The following is a 23926-nucleotide window of genomic DNA, read 5'->3' as shown; positions in this document are numbered from 1 at the left end:
ATTGATAATTTTTTTTTTTTTTTACCCTTAGTAATAATTATTCTTAAGGACAGAGATAACACATAAATAGAATAAATATTCAATGAAGAGAGATTATATCTTAAGACATAAATAAAAATAAAATAATTTAATTTATTTGTTAATTAATATTTTTTAATGGGCGCGTAAAAGAGAAACACGACATATAACAGGAGACGAATAAACAGTTTAGTGGGCGTGTTTGCATGCAACAAGACCACTTATTCCGGCGCCGATGATTCCTATTTGCTTTTTCCTTTTTCCAACATCGATTTTTCCGTTTACGTGTGTCTCCATGTTAAAAAGACAATAATATCCAAATTCCAACTCCACAAAAAAGGAAATTGGAGAATTGCCTACTATTTGATGGCTAAACTCAATTTTGGGACTTGTCAAATTATTCAGAGGACAACAGAGATTCTTATACTATAGCAACCAACTCAACAGACGTCATTAATCCAGTGTACATGATATTTTGTATTTATATTATCCCGAATAGTAATCCAATGGACAACGCAGATTCAAAATTTCAATATCCCGTATTTATACCGTACAATAGACGCGGACCCAAAATTTTAATACGACGAGCACTACTATTCTATTCAACCGATGTCCCTAAACCCAAAATTGCTGGGTTGAGTACTCATACTTTAATTGCTGGGTTTAGGGACATCGGATGTTTAAGTCCATCGGCCAAATACAAATGAATTCATAAGTTGGCCTATCTTTAAATAAGCATTAATTCAAAACATCTTTCCCATAATTCTTTATCCATAATTTAGTGCCTCACAATAATTTCAAACTAGCTTAGGACAACAACTCTCGAATACTCGTAGAATGTTTTAGGCACGCTTTTAATCTATTATCCTGATTATGTATACGCTCGCGTGACATAATTATGATTTCCAAAATAAATCAAAGTATGCGTCCGCGCGACTTTGACCAAATAATCTTAATAAATAATTAAGTGTTATTAATTGTGTATACGTACGCGTGACATAATTTTGACACACCAAACAAAATGGATATACGTACACGTGTTTTATTTGAAGATAATTCCATAATTGTAATAATCAAATAATTAAAAGCGGTAAAAGGCAAAATATACATAGGTTTCTAAAATATGTAATAATCAGGTAATCAAGTCAAGAATGATTGTAAAGCGACCGTGCTAAAATTACGAAATTCGAGAGTGCCTAACACCTTCTCTTAGGTTAATAGAATTCTTATCCGATTTTTTGTGTTTCGCAGACTTATACTGAGTCAAATTTCCTTGAATCGAGATTTAAAATAAATCGGTGACTCGAAAAAACATTTTCCCCGTTAAAAAAAAAAAAAAGAAAAGGTGTGACAGCAGGTTTATCACGGAAACATTACAGAGCGTGCTTGCAGGTGCCTTTCAGTCCTGTTTATCTTCCTTTCTTTTCATCTTCTCGGCGGGATATTCTAATTTCAAGTTTGATCTTCCCTCAAATTTGCCCAAGTTTTAGTCTCTTTTTTATTTATCTTTTTCATTTATTTTTCGTGTTTTTGTTGGGTTCTTCTCATATTTTTTATAGTCATATTGTTGTCAATTAATTTTCTCCTTGCTTAATTTATGCTCTCTCGCTTTTACTTTTTCTTATGGGTTTTCTCCGGTGTTGCTTTATTGTTTATTAGAAATCACAATTTGGGGTGTATTAGTTAGTTTCTAATTATTTTGATTATAATTTCTTGCTAGAGCTTTTAGGTACATATTAGTAATTGTGCCTGATTTGCATATGTATCATGTCTCTTTGATGAATTTTGTCTTTGTTATCAACTACTTAGTGCCCAAAAAAAAAAGGTCTTATGGAAAATTTAACGTATAAAAAAATGACTGGAAGTATGAAGTGGATTGTGCACTTAAGTGTTTGTTGATATGCTCGAGTCATCTTAGTTGGAGTAATTATATTGTCTTTGACCTTTTTGGGTTGTAGCAGGAAAATCTCTAGGTGTGACTGTGCAAAGACTCTCGTGAAGAAAGTTAATTGGAGTATTTCGATTGATGTGGTTCTTGAGCTTGCTCTTGAATTTTGTTAATGCAGCAACATGACTTTTTAGGTATTGCTTAATGCTCTGATCTTCGGATGTTGAATTAAAATTTTGTGCTCCTTTAGAAAATCTTTCACGATAAGATGAATTAGGGTAGTTATTTTGGATAGAGATCAGGACAAGCAGGGGCGGATCTACCTCTTACGAGGTAGGGGTACCACGACACCCGCTCGCCTCGCTAAAATTCTTACTATGTACATAATATTTCTGTGAAGAAACGTATAAATTGATAGAATGACACTCAGAAGTCGGAAGCGGGTGCCATTGGTTCAGCCTTCCCTTTGAAGGCTTTCCTTAGCCTCATGAATGCAAGTTCGATTCCCTGTTGGAGCAGCTCCTTTAATTTTTCCTTTTTTCTATTTATTAAGATTTTTTTTTATTTTCAGTTGAGCCCCAGGGCCTCACCTCTTTTCTTTCTTTTTCTATTCTTTCCTTCCTTTTATTACTTGTTAAGTCTCTCTTCTTCATTTTTTTAACTTTCGGTCCTCATTTTGTTTCTATCATTATACTTTACTTTATGAACAATTATTTTCTATAGGTAATTTGAATTGTTTTTAATTAGCATATAATTTCTTTATTTTTAATGAAACGATATTAATTTATATATTGGAATATAATTTGAGCAATATCTTCTATTGGGTTTTGAAAAAAATTAAATGGCTTGATTGATAGTCGTTTTGAGTCGAATATCATAGGTTGAATGGTGAAGGTTTTTCTTTGAAAATAATTGTCATATAACTCAACAATTAAGATGGAAAAATAAACAAATAACAATACAAGTAAGTTAATCTAGTCAAACAATGAATATATAGTGTAGTTAAGGTATTCTTTAAGCAAATATTTATATTGGAGGCGCTCTTTCATGAAATGTTAATTTTCTTTTGCATTTTTATTTAGAATGTGTTTAAATTAAGCGTTACAAATTTGAACTAAAATCGAACTTATTTGTTTTGTGAATGAAAGGCATATTCAAATTAATCAAAAACTAACCGAACCGACCCATTATTCCTAATCTGTCTTTGTAGCTACTGACATGTATACTGTATGCATAACATGGTGGCACCGGCAACCTTCGAATCCTGGATCCGCTATAATTGGTGACTTTGTGAAACCTATGTCATTTGAAAACCTTTAGGAGCATTATGAGCTCTCCTTATTATCAGAAAACCATCACAAAGAGGTTGATCATCACACTGCGTGGAGAGACTAAATTGTTCTGGTCATCAATTTACTTATATTAAATCTTCAAGAGTTGTTTAATTAGTGCATTAGAAAAATGTCTGAAGAAATTATGATGTTTCCATATCTAATGCTTCTCCGGTTATCATCTGTTAGGAATTCTGAAGAGCTACATGCTATCAAATTTTTCAATTAAAAGTTTATAACTTGGTAGCAATTCTAGGTCCCTTGAACGGGCATTTGTAGATGTATATGATGTTAACAACTTTTTATGCAGTATTACAGTTTACTACTTTCTACTATAATTTATACCATTTTATTAATTATAGAAGCTTATACTTTGTTTGTCTCTGTCAGCGGAGTTTCCTTTTTGCCGGTAGATTCAAAAGACTATTCAGCATCAGAAAGTTCATTGGCACTTTATATGAAAGTGACCGACTGTTCGGGATATACAAATTTATTTGTTATTAGATCATATATTCATATTCAAGTGTAAGCATCTCATTCTTCTAACTTTTCCTTCCCTTTTGGTTCTTCAACAGGGCATTATCAATGTTTCCGATGTAGCCTAAAATAGAAATATGCTTGTATTTTGGGTAATTTTATATTGTTGGTACCCATTGTTAGCTATAGTTGCTGGTTTTAGTTTCAATGATCCCTTTTTGACACTACTTGACAAGAAAGATATAAGTAAGACCTTTTTATATGTTGTTAAAATATTGATTGCTCAAACTTTTTAAGTTTGATCAGTCATAACTTCCTATGTCATTATTTTCATCTCTTCTTTTCAGCTTGTGAACCCTGCTGAAGCTGAAAGAGAAATGAATGATGCTAAAAGAATCTTTTGCCGGCGCACTCTAAGAGATCTAATTCTCTTAGAGAGTTTCACTATTTGCTCAAGGTACTAATATGTTGACAACATTAGTAGCATTTATGATTATTGGAGTTGTAACTAACATCTTCTTTGAGCAATTATCTACACTTGATTTCAGACTGGGTACAACCCAAGGTCACCATTCCCTTTGGTTTTCACAATCAAAAAATCATTTGAAGGTTTACAAGAAGATAAAAAAGAAGAGAATGTAATATAATATATTGTGGTAAACCATAGTGTCCTAAATTTTTTATTGCATTGTAGGAAGTATGAAATTAAAACAAGATTGGCAAATTGCCGGAGGCCTATGCTTTTTTGAATCCAATCGTAGATATTATGCTACTTCTTTTCGACATTAAGAAAAAATAATTATGTTCTTAATGATGATGTTGTTGAACAAAAAGAATAAAAGTATGGCAATCCTAAAGCTCGGAATTCTATGCAATTTATAGTAATTATAGTTGTTATTGCTATTGTTTAGCGCTTCCTTTAACATCTTTCTTGCAGATGAAATAATCAAAAGTTTCTTTTTTCTTTTTGCAGTTAAAATAATCCAGCATGATGTTAATCGTGTTCGTGAGTCCGGCAAAATCAAAGATGACATAGTGCCTCATAGAGCCTCGTGTATCTAGGTATTTCAATAATGAATAAAAATGAAGCATTTTACATATCATGTTATCCAACTATTCTGAATCAAATTTTGGACGTTAGCATAAATCTGGATAATGTTCAAGTCAACGTGGACCATGTTTGAGATCAAATTGGATATTTGAAAGACACTATAATACCTAAGAGGCATTATACCAAATGAAGAAAAAATACTTACAGAGAAATTATAGGGAGTGGGTGTAACTTGAAGGATGCCATCATGCTTTAAAGGCATTATGCCTAATGGAGCGCCAAGTATTGCTTTATGTTCATACTTCAAGTTGTCCTTGACCTTTTGGTCTTCATCTGTGCCTTATTAATCTCCTGATTTTTGTGACAGCACACGCCTTAACAACACAAAATTTGATTACTAAGGGAATTTGACGCAGGTGACAGTTATATAGAGTTGTTGGTGGGGCTGTCAAAATATATTGGCAGCCCTATTTCTTCCAAGAAAAAACACAAGACCAACTTAAACAAAAGAGGTATCCTGTCTACCATTTAACTTTCTTTTGAATTTTGTTCATTGAAAAAATCATTTCTTATTTTTGGGCCATGGTTTAGTGTCTTGCAGGAAAATTATTGTTGTTTGTATGAGGGTTGTCTGATATTGGTATGCAAATTTGGGAAGGCTGTATATCATCATGGCTTCGTTTTCTGGAATCCTCCAAAGACCGATAGTTGCGGCATCTGCAGTCGCTATAGCTTCTGTATCTACTGATCTTCATGAAAAATTTTGGCCCTCAAAATCGATAGAGAATTCTTCTTCTGAAGCATTGCAAGAAAAGATAACATCATGGGTGTCTCAGATATCCGTATCTAAGCTTACCAATTTGTCCTTCGTCACCAGAATACGTGTTCCAAGTCCCAGCACCAGCACCAGTTCTGGTTCTGTTTCAAATCTTTCGTGTTCTTCCCTAGGCACTTCTTCCGTGTTGGTCAATTTTTATCAATCAGCAGCATTGGCCAAGTCTGCAAATCCATCAACATATACTTATACAGTTCCTTATTCGCCTTCGGAGGTGTTGTATAGATGGCATTTACCAGAGCCAAATGCCGTTGATATTTCAGGGAATTCTGATTGTTCATCAGTAAAGTCTAGGACTGTGGTAGTATTGTTGGGATGGTTAGGTGCAAAACAGAAGCATCTAAAGAGATATGCAGAGTGGTATGCCTCAAGAGGATATCATGCCATTATATTTACTTTCCCAATGTCTGAGATTCTTAGCTATCAAGTCGGGGGAAAGGCAGAGCAGGATATAGAACTGCTTGTGAACCATCTTGCTGATTGGTTAGAAGAAGAGCATGGAAAGAACTTGGTCTTCCACACTTTCAGTAACACGGGATGGTTAACGTGAGTACTCTTTGACAATCATCAACTTAGAAACAGAAGTATATGCGTTTTTCTTAAAAATTGTCTGTGAATTACTGATCGAGTTCTTTTATTCTTGGCTTTATAGTTATGGTGTCATTTTGGAGAAGTTTCAGAAACAAGATCCTATTTTAATGACAAGAATCAAAGGTTGTATTTTTGATTCTGCTCCTGTAGCTGCTCCCGATCCACAGGTATTGCTGTCTCTGAAATTGCCATCATATGATTTCTTTTTCATGCAAGTGCTGGAAAGAGTCTTTCTACATGTGTAGTTTATTTATGAGGTTTAATGCAAAGCAATTGTTAAGAGCCATATTTTTCTATTGAAATCCAATTATATCATCCTTTTATCGGATAAGTATTACAAGTTCTGTATACATATCACGGTCTAGCCATTTTGAAGATTGCTTAATTTGTACTCTAATCAGGACCGATTGTTCTCTTAATTTAATACTGTTGCTTTCTTCTATCTTAGGCCTTAAACTATGTTGGTTGCTTGGCAAAAGATATTCTTAAACTTGATAATGTGGAAGTTATTTAGAAATGCCATCTTTCTACGTCATCTCATTCTTGCTTTAGTCTTTTTCTCCCTTTCGCGGCTGGGAGTCAGCTGTGGAGTTTCGGGGGAGGGGAGGTGGTACTTGTGTAGTATTTAATAAATGTTAAATCATATTTTGGGCGCATGGAACTTTGATTTGATAAGTTGAAATTAACACAATCAAGTTCTCATATTTTGTGTCAAGGTATGGGCTTCTGGATTCTCTGCTGCCTTTTTAAAGAAGAATAGTGTTGCAACCAAACGCATCATGACTTTAAGCAACAAAGATGCAGATGTGACAATAGAAACCAAAACTTCTGCGGATGCTAAGCCTGCGGTAACTGAAGCAGCTTTACTAGTAGTACTGGAGAAGTTCTTTGAGGTGGTTTTGAACCTTCCCGCCGTAAATAGGTAAGGACATCTCTTTAGATAAAGTCTGTTTCCAGAATTGCCTTTTCTGCGAGTGGTTGTGATAAAATGTTTTTAAGCCTGCAGTATTTAATAGAAGTACCAAAATTGTATCTACTTTTCGTCTTTGTACTCACCTATAAAGTAGACCTTGTCGATGTCATGTCCACTCTCCAATGGATTGCAATTAGTACGTGTAGCAAGTGCCAAAGATAGGTCCCTCTATGTACTTACATTGATCTTTGGATGAAATTGCAGGAGACTTTCTGATGTTCTAGATCTATTGACATCTGGGCAACCAAGTTGCCCACAATTGTACATGTACAGTCAGCACTTTCTACACCTCATGTTGATCATTTCAGAAATGACCCAGAATTATATACTTTACAGCTTACCCAATTTCTTGAGGATTCCATTCTAAGCTCTTGCAAACAGTCTTCCTGAATAATTCCTAACCACATTCATTCTTTTAGCCTTTTCTTCACTTTTTACCAAATACTTTGGTAAAACTTCTGTTTTCCAACTTTAAAACAGATATACATTTATAATACATTGGTGTAGGTTTGTTAAATATACAGTAAGAATAAGATTCTTTTATTTTATTTTAGTTGTTTCTGTGGTCTCCCAGCAATAAAGTTGCTGCATTGTAACCCAATTTTATATATTTATGTAATTATGCTACATGCCATTCTTGATAATCTTGCCATTGACCATTTCTCCTTGGTAAGAGCACAGTTAGGAAAGAAACTATTAACATGGATAAGCCTAACAACAGATTCTACTCTTTACTTTCAATGTTTTAAATTGTTTATCCACTTCTTTAGGATTGTACAAAATGATGACTCCTTGCTAAGAACTTTTTAGTATTTTATCCATGTTTCTGGACTGTGTTTTATAATCAGCCTGTACTTTATAAGACACTATGTTCTCTAATTTATTTGGTACAGTTTGACTTGGCTTAAAGTTTAAGAAAAACAATAAAGACTTTTAAAACTTATGGTTTTAAATATGCCATAAGAACTCTTAAATATGCTATAGCAATTGTATGGCTATAAAAGTCTCATCATACTATACTAAAAGTTGAAAGACTAAAATGTCCATTTAAAGCTAAACGACATTTTTGCCCTTTAATCAAACACAATTGTCATAATACTAATGTACACAATCGTAAAATTAAAACTCTTCATGGTAGACACTATCAAGAGTCACAAAGTTAATGGAATTGAGCCTCTTCTACTACCTATCATTAAGTATGGTACTACCAAGAGTCATAAAATTAATGGAATTGAGCTTCTTCTACTACCTATCATTATTAGATGTTGTAAACTATAGGTAGTAGATAACCTCGATTAAGAAAGTATGTTAAGTGAATTTAAACTACAATGCAAATGAAAAGACATTGTTATAATTATCTCATCTAGGCTCTTGAGGTTGATATAACTCCGTTTAGATACATACGACACTTTGATACACTCTTTAAAACAAAGCAAAAATCTTGTTCAGAGAACTAAGGGTTTGGGTTGAATCAAAATATTAAAGGAGAGGAGAGGACAGAGAAAGCTAGAGCAAAAATCGAGAGAAAGAATGATAAAGAAACAAAAGTAAAAATGATAGAGCTAATAGCAGTATTGTTGGTGTCAGGAGGCCAAAATTAGATCTCCCAAGCAGAAAATTAGTAATCACACTACTGTCTCAAGCAAAAGAATTCTGAAGGCTTTACAATTATCTTCCCGGGAAGAAGAGCATAGTTGTTTTATATGCCCCTTGGCAAAGGTCGCAAAGCGATTTTAAGCGTGGCATTTAGCTTGTGGAGTGTGTCTTCAATAGACAAATTTCTTATGGTAAATTTTATGGTACCATGTTTTAGAAATAATAGTGAATTTCACTTGCATATTACTTTAGTAAGTAATTCTGTTTATTGGTTAAATCTGTTTTAGGATGAATAACATATTATGAAGAGCTTGGCACACTTGACACTAAAAGGAACAAAGAAGTCTACAGTAAACAAATTGTTTTCTTTCGTTCTCTTTTGTTCTTTTTCCGAGTTATCTATTATCAGAATTACTCTTTCTTGTTCTGCCAATCGAAGATCCTCTCAATTTATTATTATTCTATGCCCAGTAATATCCCACACTATGGAGTCTGGGAAGAGTAGTGTGTACGCACAGTGGCGAAGCCAGGATTTTCATTAAGGGGAGTCAAAATATAAAGAAATAAACTCACCAAGAAGTTAAGAGGTGTCAATATATAGTATATATACATATATTTTTTTAAAAATTACCTAGCTACATAGTGTAATTTTTCGATTAAAAGGGGTGTCGGTTGACACCCCTTGAGTGCATGTGGCTCCGCCACTGTGTACGCAGACCTTACCCCTACCTCGTGAGGATAGAGAGACTGTTTCCGATAGACTCTCGGCTCATGAAGATCCTCTCAAGGCTTTTAATTTTAATTCATTATTTTTGATACCGGTGTTGATGGTCATATTGCTACTATATGTGCAGTCCAGAAATTAAATCACTCTGGTGTGCTCAAATTTGGTTGATTGTGCCTTATACTTGGATGATAACTCAATCGTAGATAACATTAAACAACTTAATTGACGTTAGGGCAGAGCATTTTGTGTGGCTTGTTTTATAATATGGAAAAATAATGACCACTATATTGCATTTAGCTTAATAAATCGTTGCATTAAAGATTTGATCTGAAGCAAAAAAGATAGAAACGAAAATAGAATGTGACTAAAATCGATGCATAGACAAAGATCATATGCAAGGGCGAGATAAAATGAAAGAAGTTCAGGTGAAGACGGATAATTACATCTAAATTAAGTAGTGAGAAAGTACAATCTGATTTTTTTATTCTGCAAGTATTTTTTTCTATTTAAATCTAAGTTTAAGCATTACCATTATTTTGAAGTCAATATCTCGAGAAATCATTTGTGAAACTGGATTTAGAAATAAAAAATATTAAGCATGTTGTGCTACTCTACAAATTAAATGAGTACAACAAATTTAAAAGCTACGGCTATCTCCAACTTATTGAATCATTTACAATCTATTATTTGTTATGAAGTAATTCTTAATTTTGATTTGAGCAGTAGAATACTATGACTGCACAAAAATAATTTATTTTGAAGCTACGAAAAATATTATCTAATTAATTATTTATTTTTATATAATATGTTGTGGGAGATCAGAAGGGTTACTTTTTTTGTTCTTTGAAGTTTATACATAGTTCCAGATGATTTTTCAACTAATTTGTTTGAGATTTTTCACTAAGAAAAGCTGAGTCTTGCCTCATGTATTAATACATAGGTTATTCCAGTCAAGTCAGGTCTAGAACAAGTCGGGCTTAAAAATACCCAGTCAAGTCAGGTTTGGAAGTTTTATTTTTATGTTATAATTTAACAAATATAATACGATATATTTTTTATTTGAATGTTATGAAACTTCTAAATTATAATAAATAAATTAAACATCAAACTTTAACGAGTAAAATATTACAAACTTAAAGTTTTAAATAAGATTTTTAATGTATATTAAGTAAACTTAAAACATAACCACTAAGAACAATATTTGAATAAAAATTTCTCAGACTTAAGAGCTTTATATTTTATTAAAATAATATCTTAAACATGAATGTCACGACCCAAAATCCCACCAAAGATCGTGATGATACCTAACCTCTGAGACTAGGTAAGCCAATCACACTAACAACATTCAATAATCAAAAGTATATTTAAAAATTTGCTCATTGCTGGCCATTGGACTCAGCAATACATTGAAAGATTAGAAGAGCATATTTTAGAGTTTACTTCTTAGAAGGATATGAGGAAATATATTTAAAATAACTTATTACCTTATCAAAAAGTATATTTAAAATTTGCTTATTCTAGCAAGAGGTCTCTAAAGATTACCTTTTTGTGGTTCAAAATGGTATTGGAATGGAAGCTCAATACAATTCAAAAAAATTTTATAACTTCTTATTCTTTGCAGTAGTTGGTGTTTTGTCTACTTTGAACATTAAAATTTGTAAGGTCCATGGTTCTTTGGTTATTTTTAACTTGATACGTTTTCTTTTGTTTAGGAGGCATAGTTAGTATTGGCAATTTGCATTTCTATTATGTATTAAGGAAAGAAGCAGGCTACTCTTCTCGACATCTCTGCTTCTGGGCAGGTATGCGGTTATGTTTTTAAATATATTACCCTTTGGATTGTTGATTTATGCTAACTAGAAAAAATATTTCATAGGTCATTTTGAATTTGGTAACCTTGACAATCTCTACTGTGGAAACTTTATCATTTTGCTCTGCTGCTTTCAATTTTCCCCAATACTGCTAATGGGATGGGCTATCACACACTATTCATTTAGTATACCCCATTTTCTGTGTTGCAGCAGCACTATCAATTTTTTCTGTTAAGAAAAAAAGGTGGTACAAATATCATTGAATGGAGTATTGTATGCAATACCAACCTACAATATTGCGCAATTACATACAATTTGAAAAAGAGAACAAGTGGAGTTGAAAGAGCATTGTTTTTTTTGCAGATACTGTAAATAGAAGAGCAAAATTAGGCTCATATAGTATAGAAGAATCTTTTGGATTATGGTCATCTATTTTGATTTCAATATTAGAGTATTTTATCTACTATCATCACCACAATTGAAAAATAAAACTAGATACATGTTAGGCCCGAGCTGGCACAGGCCATCGCCACCTAGTCTTTCAATAAAAATATACTTACATGAATTGGCATGTCCTTTGGAGAGGATATCTTCGAATGAGAAGAGAAAAAAAAAAGGACAGCTCGGTGCACAAAGCATCCCGTATTCATATAGGGTCCGGGGAAGGACCGTATCCAAGAGGTATGATGTAGACAGCCTACTCTAATGCAATCATTAGCAGCTGCTTCCACTGCTCGAACTTGTGACATATAGGTAACACGAAGACAACTTTACTGTTATCCCAAGGCTCCACTTCCTTTCAGTGAGAACATATTTTCAAATGAAGTCATGCCCTTAACAACATTGGCGGAAGCAAAATTTTCACCAAGGCAATTAAAAAAAAATAAATAAAAAAAAATTTAACCTTATATACACAGTGTAATTTTCGGTGAAGGGTATTTGACCGAACACCCTTCTGCCACCTAGCGCCGCTCCTGCTTACTGGAGATAAATTTTCATGAAAAATAATATCCCTCCAGAAAACCACAAGGTCAAAAAGTCACATAGGTTGGTATGTTGTAACCAAAACTCACCAAGATACCACAAGTTAACTTTTAATGAAACAATGCTATAAGCATTTACTTGCTAACCTTGCGTTTGTGCAGCTTAAATGGCTGTGAAATTTGTAGATTATCATGTACAACAGGCATTCCCACAGCATAAATGTGATTCAATCAAATAAAACAGAGGCCACTTCTCATTTTAGCAATAATGTTATCAGTTTATCCACAACACTGGAAAGTTATGAATTATAGTTTGCTGGCCTTTGAGATACTCCCCAGAGCTTTGGCCTTCTGTCTCAAAACAAATTTTTGTGTCTTTCCTGTAGAAGTTTTGGGCAAATCATCGAAAATTACTGTTTTAGGAGCCATGTAATGTGGTAAACGATCACGGCAGTAGTTGATGATTTCATTGGCAGTTGCATTATTACCATCCTTTAGTTTCACAAAGGCACAAGGTGTCTCACCCCAGTAATCATCTGGTTTTCCGACCACAGCAGCCTCAAGAACGGCTGGATGGCTGAATATCACCGACTCCACCTCAATCGTGCTAATGTTTTCTCCACCTGAAACAATGATGTCCTTTGTGCGATCCTTCAATTCAATGTAACCATCGGGGTGTTTCACTGCAAGGTCTCCACTTCGAAACCAACCCCCTTTGAAAGCATCTTCTGTGGCTTTGAGATTCTTCAAGTACCCATTCATTACAGTGTTTCCTCTAAACATTACCTCACCCATGGTTTTTGCATCTGGAGGTATGCTCTTCATTGAAGCTGGATCCTTCACATCTACTTCCTCCATGCCAATGTGGTGCAATCCCTGACGAGACTTGATCTTTGCCTGCTCATCAGGTGACAAAGAACTCCACTCAGGTTTCCAAGTGCAAACCGTTCCTGGACCATAGGTTTCAGTTAGACCATATGAGTGAGTTACATCAAAACCGAGCTCCTCCATCTTAAATAGCACTTGAGGAGGTGGTGGTGCACCACCAGTCATCACTGCTACTTTCCTTGGAAGTGACCTCCGAACACTAGGAGGTGCATTTATTATCATGTTTAAAACTGTAGGCGCACCACCCATGTGGCTCACTTGGTGCCCAGCTATGCTTGTAAAAATTCCTGCGGCTGTAACATTCCTAAGACAAACATTTTTGCCACCCTGTGCTGCGATGCCCCAAGTTAGACACCATCCATTGCAATGAAACATGGGAACACACCATAAGTAGACAGGCATTAAAGGCAATTCATTGAGAAGAACTGCAGCAAGAGAATTAAGATATGCTCCTCTGTGACTGTAGACAACCCCTTTTGGACTGGATGTTGTACCTGAAGTATAATTCAGAGCAATGGCACCCCATTCATCAATTGGCCATACTATCTCAAAATTTGGTTTCCCGGTCGCTAAAAAGGACTCGTATTCCAGATCTCCCGGTATCAATGCCCTATTAAGAACACTAGACAGCTGCCTGTCGCAGTCGGGGATTAGGACTAGATAAGGAAATTTGATCCTTTCCTTCGAAAGAATCTTTAATGCCCCCTTAGCAATATCAAGGAACTGATAATCTACAAATATGACTTTTGCCTCTGAATGTTTGAGCAACACCGATACCATTGCTGAATCGTGACGAACATTAAGAGTACAAAGAACTGCCCCAGCCATAGGCACCCCAAAGTGTAGCTCATACATAGCAGGAATATTTGGAGCCAAGACAGCAACCTGCATATAATTGGTAAAAATTAAGAGCAACATGAGTATGATAATGTGCTTCTAAATGAGAAGTTATTTCCTTTCTAAGAAAACATGAAGTACAATAAAGGTGATCAAAACTGTTCAAAGACATAGAACAGAAACAAGGTTAGCTAACACTGAAAGAGAAGGCAAATGTTTAGCAACTTCTAACTTTGTTTACGTTCTCAAAGTAATTGAAACTTGATAAAACAAAGAAATCATCATCCTGTATATAATTATCCAAAAGAATAGGCCACTTATCTTTGAGCTTAGACTCAATCACTCAAAAGCATAAGATATTCTTTGACATAATGCACTAACTGCCCTCATTGATTGCGAAAGATTTTAACTTTTAATCCCTCCCCACGCAGCTGTTATTTTTAACAGAGTAGTTATGTGAACACGGCTTTGACGAGATAGATCTCGAAGATGAATATAGGGTTTATAGGCATTGGTAAGATGACTCCATCTGATGTTATGCATCAACTCGGAGACACCAATTACACTAAGGTGCTTGTAGGTGGTTTGGCCTGGTAGGCTCAAAGAAGGCCATGAATAAGTACTTTGAACAGTCTGGTGAAATCTTGGAGGCTGTTGTCATCACGGGTAAAGCTATTGGAAGATCTAAAAGATAGAGTGTACACAAATATTTCCATCTCTTTTACTTTCTTTTTCTCCACTTACTTTTTCTATTATATGAGGTATTTGTTAAAGGCAACTTTTGTCTTTTCTCCATCTTTAAGTCACGTCTCAGCGAGTTATTTCCAAATTACGTAAACATGAGCAAGAACAGCCACGAGAGCTTGTGTAGGTGCTGCTCCAGTCATTGATAGCACAAGGGCTTATTGCAATCTCACCTGAGCAGCAAGTGAGCTGCTCCCTCTGTCAAAAAGTAATGTTGCTTGCCGTGGACCCAAAGTAGGCCAGTTTGGTAAACAATAAGGAATATCAGTGCTCCATGCAAAAGAATATGAATTATTTTGAGTGTAAGCCCAAAGATAAGGGACGAGCAAAAGAATATGAACGATTTTGAGTCTAAGCCCAAAGATAAGGGACGACTTTTGGATCCTACATGCTTGAGAAAATTCTTCCTGAAAACCAGATCAGTCCTCCAAGAAAGTAGCATATTTACTTCATCAGTCACTATGGGAAGATTCGCCTACAATAGTATCAACACTCATCATAAAGTTCACTAGTATGAATTCCAAGAGGTAATATCAAGGCTACAATGGGTGAAAAAAATATCAAACTGAATTATTTGTAATTTAAATACCACTCCATATATTAGTGGAATCTACACAAATAATAATCAATGAAGAAACTTGTTTGCTGTATAATGACAGCTATAACAATTTGCCGTCTTTTGCACAAGTCAGTGACACATAAAAAACTAGGTAGGGAAGCCCTATGGTCCATTTAAAGCACCAAGAGTAACAAAATAACAAAAACAATTAATAATGACTTGTCCATGACTGGGCATCCACAACAATTGTTCCAGGTCCCCAATTTGGAGAAAGCAGCTCCAATTAACACCGAATCAAGATGAGAAAGAGAGAATTTCTCACCCACATTCAGAGCAAAAATAAATTATTTGCAAATGATCAGAGAAAGGACATATTGGAAAGGAAACTTCAAGAGAGACTAAAAAAATCCAATTAAAGACATACCACATTCAAGACTGATCATAATTACACTATTTTTTATCCGTCGACCTACCCCGTTCATAATTAAAACTATTTTATCCACCAAACTCTGGCTTCATCTGGGCTCAGTTTTGCAGACACATATAAGTAGAGTTAAAGGGAGAAAGTGAATAATTAAGATTAAAAAGAAAAAAGATACACCCTCCGCCTTGGAGTAAATTTCACCAATGGTCATTCAAGTTAGAATTTATGACACAAAAATCACTTTTTTTTTGTAACATAAAATTCATCTTTCTAAAATTTAGTTGACAGAAATATAAGTGGCAGGAAGAAGTCATTTTTGGCTGGAAAACTGACGTGACAATCTTAATTTGCATAATAAAAAAAAGGTCATATAATCAACCCATTTTAACACCCAGCATGACCCATTTTACTGAATATACAGGTTCTTAGTTATATTTAAACATAGCTATAACAGCGAAAAAATGATGGGGAGTCCATTGAATTTGCAGTCATAACAATAAATTCGAATTGTGATATCTAATGAATCAAATATTTCTCGTTGACATTAAATTATTGCTGTTATAAGAAATTAATGAATAGAATCAAATTCAGAGTATAACATTCCCGGTTAATTTAACTAGATCTAAACTTAGTATTGTCAAGTTGGGAGTTAAGTGATTAATTGTGGATACTAGTATTTTACTTGGTAAGAAATTAGTATATTCATAGATAGTCACTTTTCTGGTAAAAAATGCATTTTCCGGCCATTTTTATATTTCTGTTAATTAGAACTTTAGAAAGAAGATTTTTGTGTTACAAAAAACAAATGAATTTTATGTTACAAAACTTAAGTTGAATGACTCTAATTTACTCTCGACCCTTCCATCATGAGTTGTTTAACCGAGCACGTAGTTTTTATTAATTTTTTTTAAAACATTTTTGAAACTCATGGTTTAAAGCAAGCCACAAATTATTTTATTAAGCATAAAATAATAAATTTGAAGTTAAAATGTGATTGAAACTTCATAATTCGGAACGGAAGTACATTTTTTAGACAGAAAACAGAGGGGGGAAAAAAGAGGGGAAGGAAGAGAAGAACATTACGACATCACAGCGAGAAATCCCAAGCTGGATCAGAGCTGAAGCGAGTTTGAGGCACCTTTGGCGGGTCTCTGCCCAAGTAAACTTAACATCTCCGTAAACAATAGAAACTCTGTTGCTGTAAACCACTGCTGCTCTTTCCAAAAAGCTTATTGGACTCAACGGCACATAGTTTGCTGAGCATCGAATCGTCCCCTCCATTACAAATTTCTGAGATTTTTTTCAAAATTTAGAACTAATTTCGAGTTGATTTCATTCACCACCTCTGCTCACCAGTTCCTGAAATTAGAAAGTGCTACTAGGAAGAGAGAGAGAGAGTCACTAGTCAATAGTACAAGTTAAAATGCAACTTGGATATGTGAAATGTCAATTTCAATACATGGAGAGAATTGTGGTTGTAACATTAAAGCAGTGACAACACGACAAAGTTCCAAATATGGCCTTATAGTTATACGAAATTAAGCATATTTATCATTCGTTAATATTTTAACTCAAATATGTCATTATCGTCGCATAGTTAATTCATATATGCACTTAGAATTACACAATTAGTTCATATATGCCCTTTTCAAAATGAAATTCACCCAAACTAATTAGCTCTTTCGTTAATTGTACTAAAGTGTATTACAAACACTATTTCTTTTTTATTAGTACTTTTTTTTTCTTTACCTTTCTCTTTTCTTTCTTCTTTTTTCTTTTCTTCTCTTTTTTTTCTTTTTCTTTCTCCCTTATCCGTTTCCTTCATTAATGATGTCTTCTCTATTTTCGTCACCAATTTCACTTACAAAACTCATGAATTCCAATTACTAAGAAAATTCTTCCATAAGGTAATCAAGTTCCAATTTCACTGGCCCTCTAAATAAACGAAATTAAATTGTCTAAAAATTATGGTTTAAACTTTAAAATAATAAAAATATTTCAACCTTTAACAATACTCAAAAGACCAAAATATTTAAATTGTTTCCACAAAGATAATTTAATGATTAAAAGCCTAGAGTTCAAGTTGTAGTGTTATAAATTTGAGGAGTTAGTTCTTTTTTCAGTTGGACATTTTCTATTTTTTTTTATTAACTATGTAAATTAGGGGTGTACATGGAACGGGTTGGTTCGGTTTTTATCAAAACCAAACCAAACCAATTATATCGGTTTGGATTGTTTGGTTTTGTTGGATTTTTGGGACTTTTTGTTACATAAATATTATTTCAATCTTACTTTGTTAAATTTTTTAGAACTAAATATATGTTCAGTAAAAATTAAAAAATTGACAAACATATGATCTATAAAAATATTATTATGGGAGAATTTTCTTAGTAATTGGAATTCATGAGTTTTGTCAAGTGAAATTGGTGACGAAAATGGAGAGAACATCAGTAATGGAGGATATCGGATAAAGGAGAAAGAAAAAGGAAAAAAAAGAGAAGAAAAGAAAAAAGAAGAAAGAAAAGAGAAACGTAAAGAAAAGAAAGTACTAATAAAAAGAAAATAGTGTTTGTAATACACTTTAATACAATTAATGAAAGAGCTAATTAGTTTAGGTGGATTCTGTTTCGAAAAAGGCATATATGGGCCAACTGTGTAACTCTAAGGGCATATATTGACCAACTATGTGACGGTAAGGGCATATTTGAGCTAAAGTATTAACGAAGGGCAAATGTGCTCAATTTCGTATAGTACAAGGGTATATTTGGACCTTTTCCGTTGACAATATGATTATAGCTACAGGTAATTGGCAATGTTCCATTCAAAAAGGTAATTGGGTATATTTCTTAAAGAAAATATCAATATGCCCTTTGGATATATGCGTTCAACATATAACAACAACAATAACAACCCAATATAATCTAATAAATAATATATGAAGAGCATAGTGTATACGCAGCTTTGCAACATACTGAGAGAGTTGTGCATCAGTGCATATAATTTCAAATTAGCACATACATTACTGATTATAAGTAGAAATGGCTATAATAAAAGAAATATTTGCAAATAAATATGTTAATATATTAATACATTCCTTACACTTTGATGGGATAAAGAAAAACCCCCTTGATCTAAAAGCAAAGGCTAAATGAGATAGTGTCACGACCCAAAATCCCACCGCAAACGTCGTGATGACACTTAGTCTTTAAGACTAGGTAAGCCGATTACAATTACAATTCAAACCATTTTTTTAAACATATGATTTAATACAAGTTTCGAAACCAAAAGCGAAAACAATTTTAACAACCTCCCAAGACTAGTAATATTGAGTCACGAACTCTAACTGAATACATGAAATGATCTCAAGGATCGAACATACAATACTGTTCGAATGATAATTAACAGTACAATAAAATGGAAAGACTCCAAGGGACTGCGACGGCCAAGTAACTCTACCTTGAATCCTTGTGATCAACACACTAACTCTGTCCCGAGTCCGATATGTCCAATACCTGGCTCTGCACAAAAATGTGCAGAAGTGTAGTATGAGTATACCACAGTCGGTACTCAGTAAGTATCAATACTAACCTTGGTGGAGTAGTGACGACTGACGAGGTATAATCGAGACACTCATTAGTCAAATAATTTATGCAATATAGCAGTATACGAAAATAATGAAAAATAAATAGCAGTTATGGAAACAAGAATCAACCAAGGATAATAACAGTAAGGCAATAAGAACACCATAAATAATGTTCAACCAAATAAGGAACACAAGTATAGTCAATGAAACAAGCTTTTCAAATACAAGTTGTTCCACAACAAAGTCACTATGTGATACCTCATCTTATAGTCAATAAACATGGGGCTCAGTCCACTTTCATATTCTCACGACATCTCGTGCCCATATCTCTATCACGACCGCACGAAACTCACGTGCCAATAATAAAATCATCATTTACTCGCGGCACCTCATGCCCACATTTCATTTTACAACTGCACGGACAATTCACGTGCCAATAACAAAATCATTATATACCCACGGCACCTCATGCCCATATTTTTAACACGAATCAAATAATTATCAGGTTACGTACTCGTGAGCTAGTATATATGACATGCTACAGTGTATTCATGTGCAAGTGTATTACTGCAACCCAAATCAATAAAAAAATATCAAGGATATCAATTAACTCACCGAAAATATAAGTCAAGTTACACAAAGTGTATATTAAACACAAGGAGAATCACAACATCACACAAAAATCACCAACACAATAATGCTACGTCATCACATAAAAATCACCAACACAATAACTCCACATCATCACATATCATCCGTGATATTGCCACCCTTATCATCTCTCCTATAGCCACATGTATCACTCTGCCTAGACAATATCAATAGCCAACCTTATCTCGCCTATAATAGCCTCCCTTATCGCTCCGTATAATAGCCTCCCTTATCACTCTATATAATAGCCACTCTTATCACTCCCTCCCCCCCCCCCAAGACAATATCCCAACACACATAACAACAGTGAAATGTCACCCTTATATTCGCATAATATCAATAGTGAAATGCCACCCTTACGTCCGTATAATAATAACCCAAATCACACAGCAATTCACACGGAATATTATCACATTAACACAACATACTCAATTCATATTACAAATTGCCCATATGCCACAATCTTTCCAAAGGAACAATTAAATCAAATAATCTCACAATAAATCGCCCAAGGCTCTACACAACGTATATGAAATCTCAAAACAACAAGGATGGAAAAGTAACTCAGCATAGAACAACGCCTTGTTTAATCCAAATTTTAGGTAAGTAGATTAATGCTTCCTTTTTAAATTTTTATTTAATTATTTGTAGATGAGAAATCCATAATGAAATTATTTTCACAGAATGGTAACTTAACAAAACACAAAATTCACGTAAAACTCAAAGTAGCAGTTACACCAAATTATCATATAAACAAACTCGTCAAGTAAGGAATGAGGCATGTAACAACAACTTCCAAATAAAGCATGTAATAGTGAACACGGCCAATAAAGAGTGTAATATGTGCCTACAATCTTCAACTAATACATAAAAGATGCCTAAGAGTTTAAATCAATAGAATTTGCACATATAAGCCTGAGTACGTACTCGTCACCTAGCGTATACGACTTTCACACCATACAAAATTTCACATAAAACTCAATGCCTAAGGGATAATTCCCCCACACAAGGTTAGGCAAGATACTTACCTTTACGAAGTTAGGCCGATACTTTAAAATAGCCTTCTCGCTTGAAACGGCCTCTGGACGGCTCAAATCTAGCCAAATTAATTACATAGCATTATTAAAATTCATCGAAAATAATTCTGGATAATAAGACGTCGACTTTAAATTTCACATTAAAAAGTCAACCCGGGGCTCGCATCTCGGAACCCAACAGAATTTTATGAAATACGAACACTCATTCCGATATGAGTTCAACCATACCAAAATTATCAAATTCCGATAACAAATCGTCCTCCAAATCCTCATTTTTTATTTTTGAATTTTTTTTACATTTTTTCTCAATTTCTTCCACAAAATTTGAATTAAACGATGAATATAACCATGAAATGATGAAATATAATCACTTTCGGATATAGAACACTTACCCCAAACAAGCTTCTGAAAAATTCTTCCAGAATCGCCCAAACCGAGTTCCAAAAATCCAAAACGAAAATGGAGAAATGACCAAGTTCGATCTTTATGTTTCTGCCCAGTTTCGCACCTGCGGAACAAATTTGCGCTCTGCGAGCTTGCTTTTGCGAGACCAATCTCACTTCTGCGAAGTCCACTGCCCAGCTGATTAATCACACATGCGGCAGGAAGTTCGCTTCTACGCAAACGCAAGTGCGAGACAAAATTGCGCTTCTGCGCTTCATATCGCTTCTGCGTTGCCATAGACCGTATCTGCGATTACTACCTTGTTCCTTCCCCAGTCGTTTCTGCGATTACTACCTCGCTTCTGCGACCAAGACTTCCCAGAAGCGATTGTACCAGCAACAAAATTTTCAACAGCTTCAACAAAGCTCCAAACGATCTGAACCCGGTCTGAAACTCACCCGAACCACTCGGGACCTCGTCCGAATATACCAATAAGTCTTGTAACATAACACGGACCTACTCGATGCCTCAAATTACATCAAACAACGCTGAAATTGCGAATTGCACCTCGAATCACACTTATGAATTTTTAGACTTTCCAATTTACAAAACTCGTGCCAAAATGTATCAAATCAATCCGAAATGACTTCAAAATTTGCACACGACTCATAAATGACATAATGGAGATGTTCCAATTCCCGAAACTGAAATTTGAACCCAATATCATCAAATTCAAATCTCGATCAAGCTTCTGAATATTCCAAACCTTCAAATTTTCAATTTTCGTCGAAATAAATAAAGTCAACCTACTGACCTCCGAATCCAATTCCAGACACACGCCTAAGTCCAAAATCACAATACGAAGCTATTGGAATCATCGAAATACCATTCCGGAGTCGTCTACTTGAAAGTCAAACTCCGGTCAATTCTTTTCACTTAACTTCTAAAACGAGATTTTTTTTTTCAAATTGACCCCGAATTACCCGTAAACCAAACTCGACTACACACGCAAGTCATAATACATAATACGAAACTTCTCGAGACCTTAAGCCGCCGAACATGGTACTAATTCTCAAAACGATCGGTCGGATCGTTACAAATATGCATTGAATCTTCCAAAGGTTAAATGACTCTCAATAGTACTATAAATTATAGCATGCCTAATTGCTACTATGTAGAGCTTCTTGAAAATTAAAAGGCATGATAGGGTTTTGAAAATCTAAGTGATAGAAATGTAAATATGTGATCAAATTTATTGGTAAAGTTTATAAAACAAAAATACTACTACTGTTTAAAGAGATACGTCCTCTTCTCATTTCACCGGTCTAAAGAAACACGTGGTCTTTTCATTTAATTCACGGGTCTAAGATCCAAGAAAAAATATACTCTCTCCAATTCAAATTATTTGTTGGACTTTTTAAAAATATTTCTCTCAAATTATTTATCATTTTAGAAGTTTAAGATAAAATAAATTATATTTTTTTCATTTTACCCTTAATAATAATTGTTCTTGAAGATAGAGATATCACATAAATATAATAAATATTCAATAAAGAGAGATTATATTTTAAGACATAAATAAAGGTAAAATAGTCCAACTCTCCTTCTAAATAATATTTTATAAGGAGCGCATAAAGGAGAAATACGGCAAATAGTTTGAGACGGAGTGAGTATAAGAAAAGAAAAGTAATAAAAGAAACACGTGCTCTTTTCATTTCACGTGTATAAATTTGCGTGCTTAATTCAATACGGCACCCAAAATCTACAGCCCCATTAAAAAATTTTAAATTATTGATTCCAAACATACTATAGAGAAGTTGCAAACTAATCACATAATTCACACAATTAATTAAGCACACTGGTAAATATCGATTAAAGAACAAATATAAAATTCACAGGAATAGCATAAAGATATACTAATGATCTTTCAACTAAATCTGCTGATCCAATCAAACAAGAAAAAAATAATAACCTGTTTGGCCAAACTGAAAAATCAGCTTATTTTGAGAATTGTTTTTTCTTAAAAATATTTTTGATGAGAAGAGTGAGTTGCTCTAGTGGTGAACACCCTCCACTTCCAACCAAGAGGTTGTGAGTTCGAGTTACCCCAAGAGCTAGGTGGAGAGTTCTTGGAGGGAGGGAGCTGAGAGTCTATTGGAAACAGTTTCTCTACCCCAGGGTAGGGTAAGGTTTGCGTACACATTACCCTCCCTAGACCCCGTTAGTGGGAGTATACTGGGTTGTTATTATTGTTGTTGTTGTTGTACTTTTGACAAGAAATAATTTGTGTTTGGCTAATTAATTTCAAACTTCTGAGCAGCAACGAGTGTACATACCTAATTTTTTCCCTTTCTTCTTCTCCTACACACATTATAACTTTATTGTGTGTGTAAATTTTAGAATTAGATTATTAAATAATTTATTAGGGAAATTAGGGAATTTGTAGTGTCATTTTAAAGCCAAAATTAGCCCAAACATTGGACCAAATTCGGCAACCCAGGACCCCGTCCAAATGCTTTGGCCCGGAAGACGAAAAAA

General features: G+C 34.3%; 2 protein-coding genes across 15 annotated transcripts; one reads left to right on the top strand and one right to left on the bottom strand.

The window, feature by feature from the left end:
- Positions 1-1302: 1302 nt before the first annotated feature.
- Positions 1303-11761, top strand: LOC107767652 (uncharacterized). 14 transcript variants are annotated; one of them, XR_012705765.1, is made up of 10 exons: positions 1303-1410; positions 1980-2100; positions 3628-3762; positions 4688-4776; positions 5182-5277; positions 5367-6146; positions 6253-6358; positions 6908-7113; positions 11200-11289; positions 11364-11761. XR_012705765.1 is itself a non-coding variant. In XM_016586725.2 (10 exons), exons 7-10 carry the CDS (start codon positions 5437-5439, stop codon positions 7529-7531), a joined length of 1185 nt encoding a protein of 394 aa, XP_016442211.2. In that variant the 5' UTR covers positions 1305-1410; positions 1980-2100; positions 3628-3762; positions 4062-4171; positions 4688-4776; positions 5182-5277; positions 5357-5436; the 3' UTR covers positions 7532-7789. The 14 variants fall into 14 exon arrangements, 7 of the variants coding, with proteins under 7 accessions (XP_016442211.2, XP_075101345.1, XP_016442208.2 ...); XM_016586725.2 differs by lacking the exons at positions 11200-11289; positions 11364-11761 and adding exons at positions 4062-4171; positions 7369-7789 and having other exon boundaries at positions 1305-1410; positions 5357-6146; XM_075245244.1 differs by lacking the exons at positions 11200-11289; positions 11364-11761 and adding exons at positions 4062-4171; positions 7369-7789 and having other exon boundaries at positions 1409-1474; positions 1977-2100; positions 5357-6146.
- On the bottom strand, positions 11698-17195 carry LOC107767651 (butanoate--CoA ligase AAE1-like). Its single transcript, XM_075245243.1, has 2 exons — positions 16817-17195; positions 11698-14054 (listed from the first exon to the last, which is right to left on the bottom strand). Exons 1-2 carry the CDS (start codon positions 17012-17014, stop codon positions 12588-12590), a joined length of 1665 nt encoding a protein of 554 aa, XP_075101344.1. The 5' UTR covers positions 17015-17195; the 3' UTR covers positions 11698-12587.
- Positions 17196-23926: the final 6731 nt, after the last annotated feature.

Source organism: Nicotiana tabacum, chromosome 23 (assembly GCF_000715075.1).
Source record: "Nicotiana tabacum cultivar K326 chromosome 23, ASM71507v2, whole genome shotgun sequence".
Classification (NCBI taxonomy): domain Eukaryota; kingdom Viridiplantae; phylum Streptophyta; class Magnoliopsida; order Solanales; family Solanaceae; genus Nicotiana; species Nicotiana tabacum.
Note: the sequence above shows the minus strand (reverse complement) of the source record. Positions and strands in the feature narration are given on the sequence as shown.

What these genes read in the sequence shown, in the direction of transcription:
- LOC107767652 (XM_016586725.2), top strand. Translation starts at nt 5,437, where the DNA reads ATGGCTTCGTTTTCTGGAATCCTCCAAAGACCGATAGTTGCGGCATCT. An exon ending in AGTAACACGGGATGGTTAAC is followed by an intron (nt 6,147 to 6,252) that starts GTGAGTACTCTT and finishes TTGGCTTTATAG; the next exon opens with TTATGGTGTCATTTTGGAGA. An exon ending in AACCTTCCCGCCGTAAATAG is followed by an intron (nt 7,114 to 7,368) that starts GTAAGGACATCT and finishes ATGAAATTGCAG; the next exon opens with GAGACTTTCTGATGTTCTAG.
- LOC107767651 (XM_075245243.1), bottom strand. Translation starts at nt 17,014, where the DNA reads ATGGAGGGGACGATTCGATGCTCAGCAAACTATGTGCCGTTGAGTCCA. An exon ending in GGATTTCTCGCTGTGATGTC is followed by an intron (nt 14,055 to 16,816) that starts GTAATGTTCTTC and finishes AATTATATGCAG; the next exon opens with GTTGCTGTCTTGGCTCCAAA.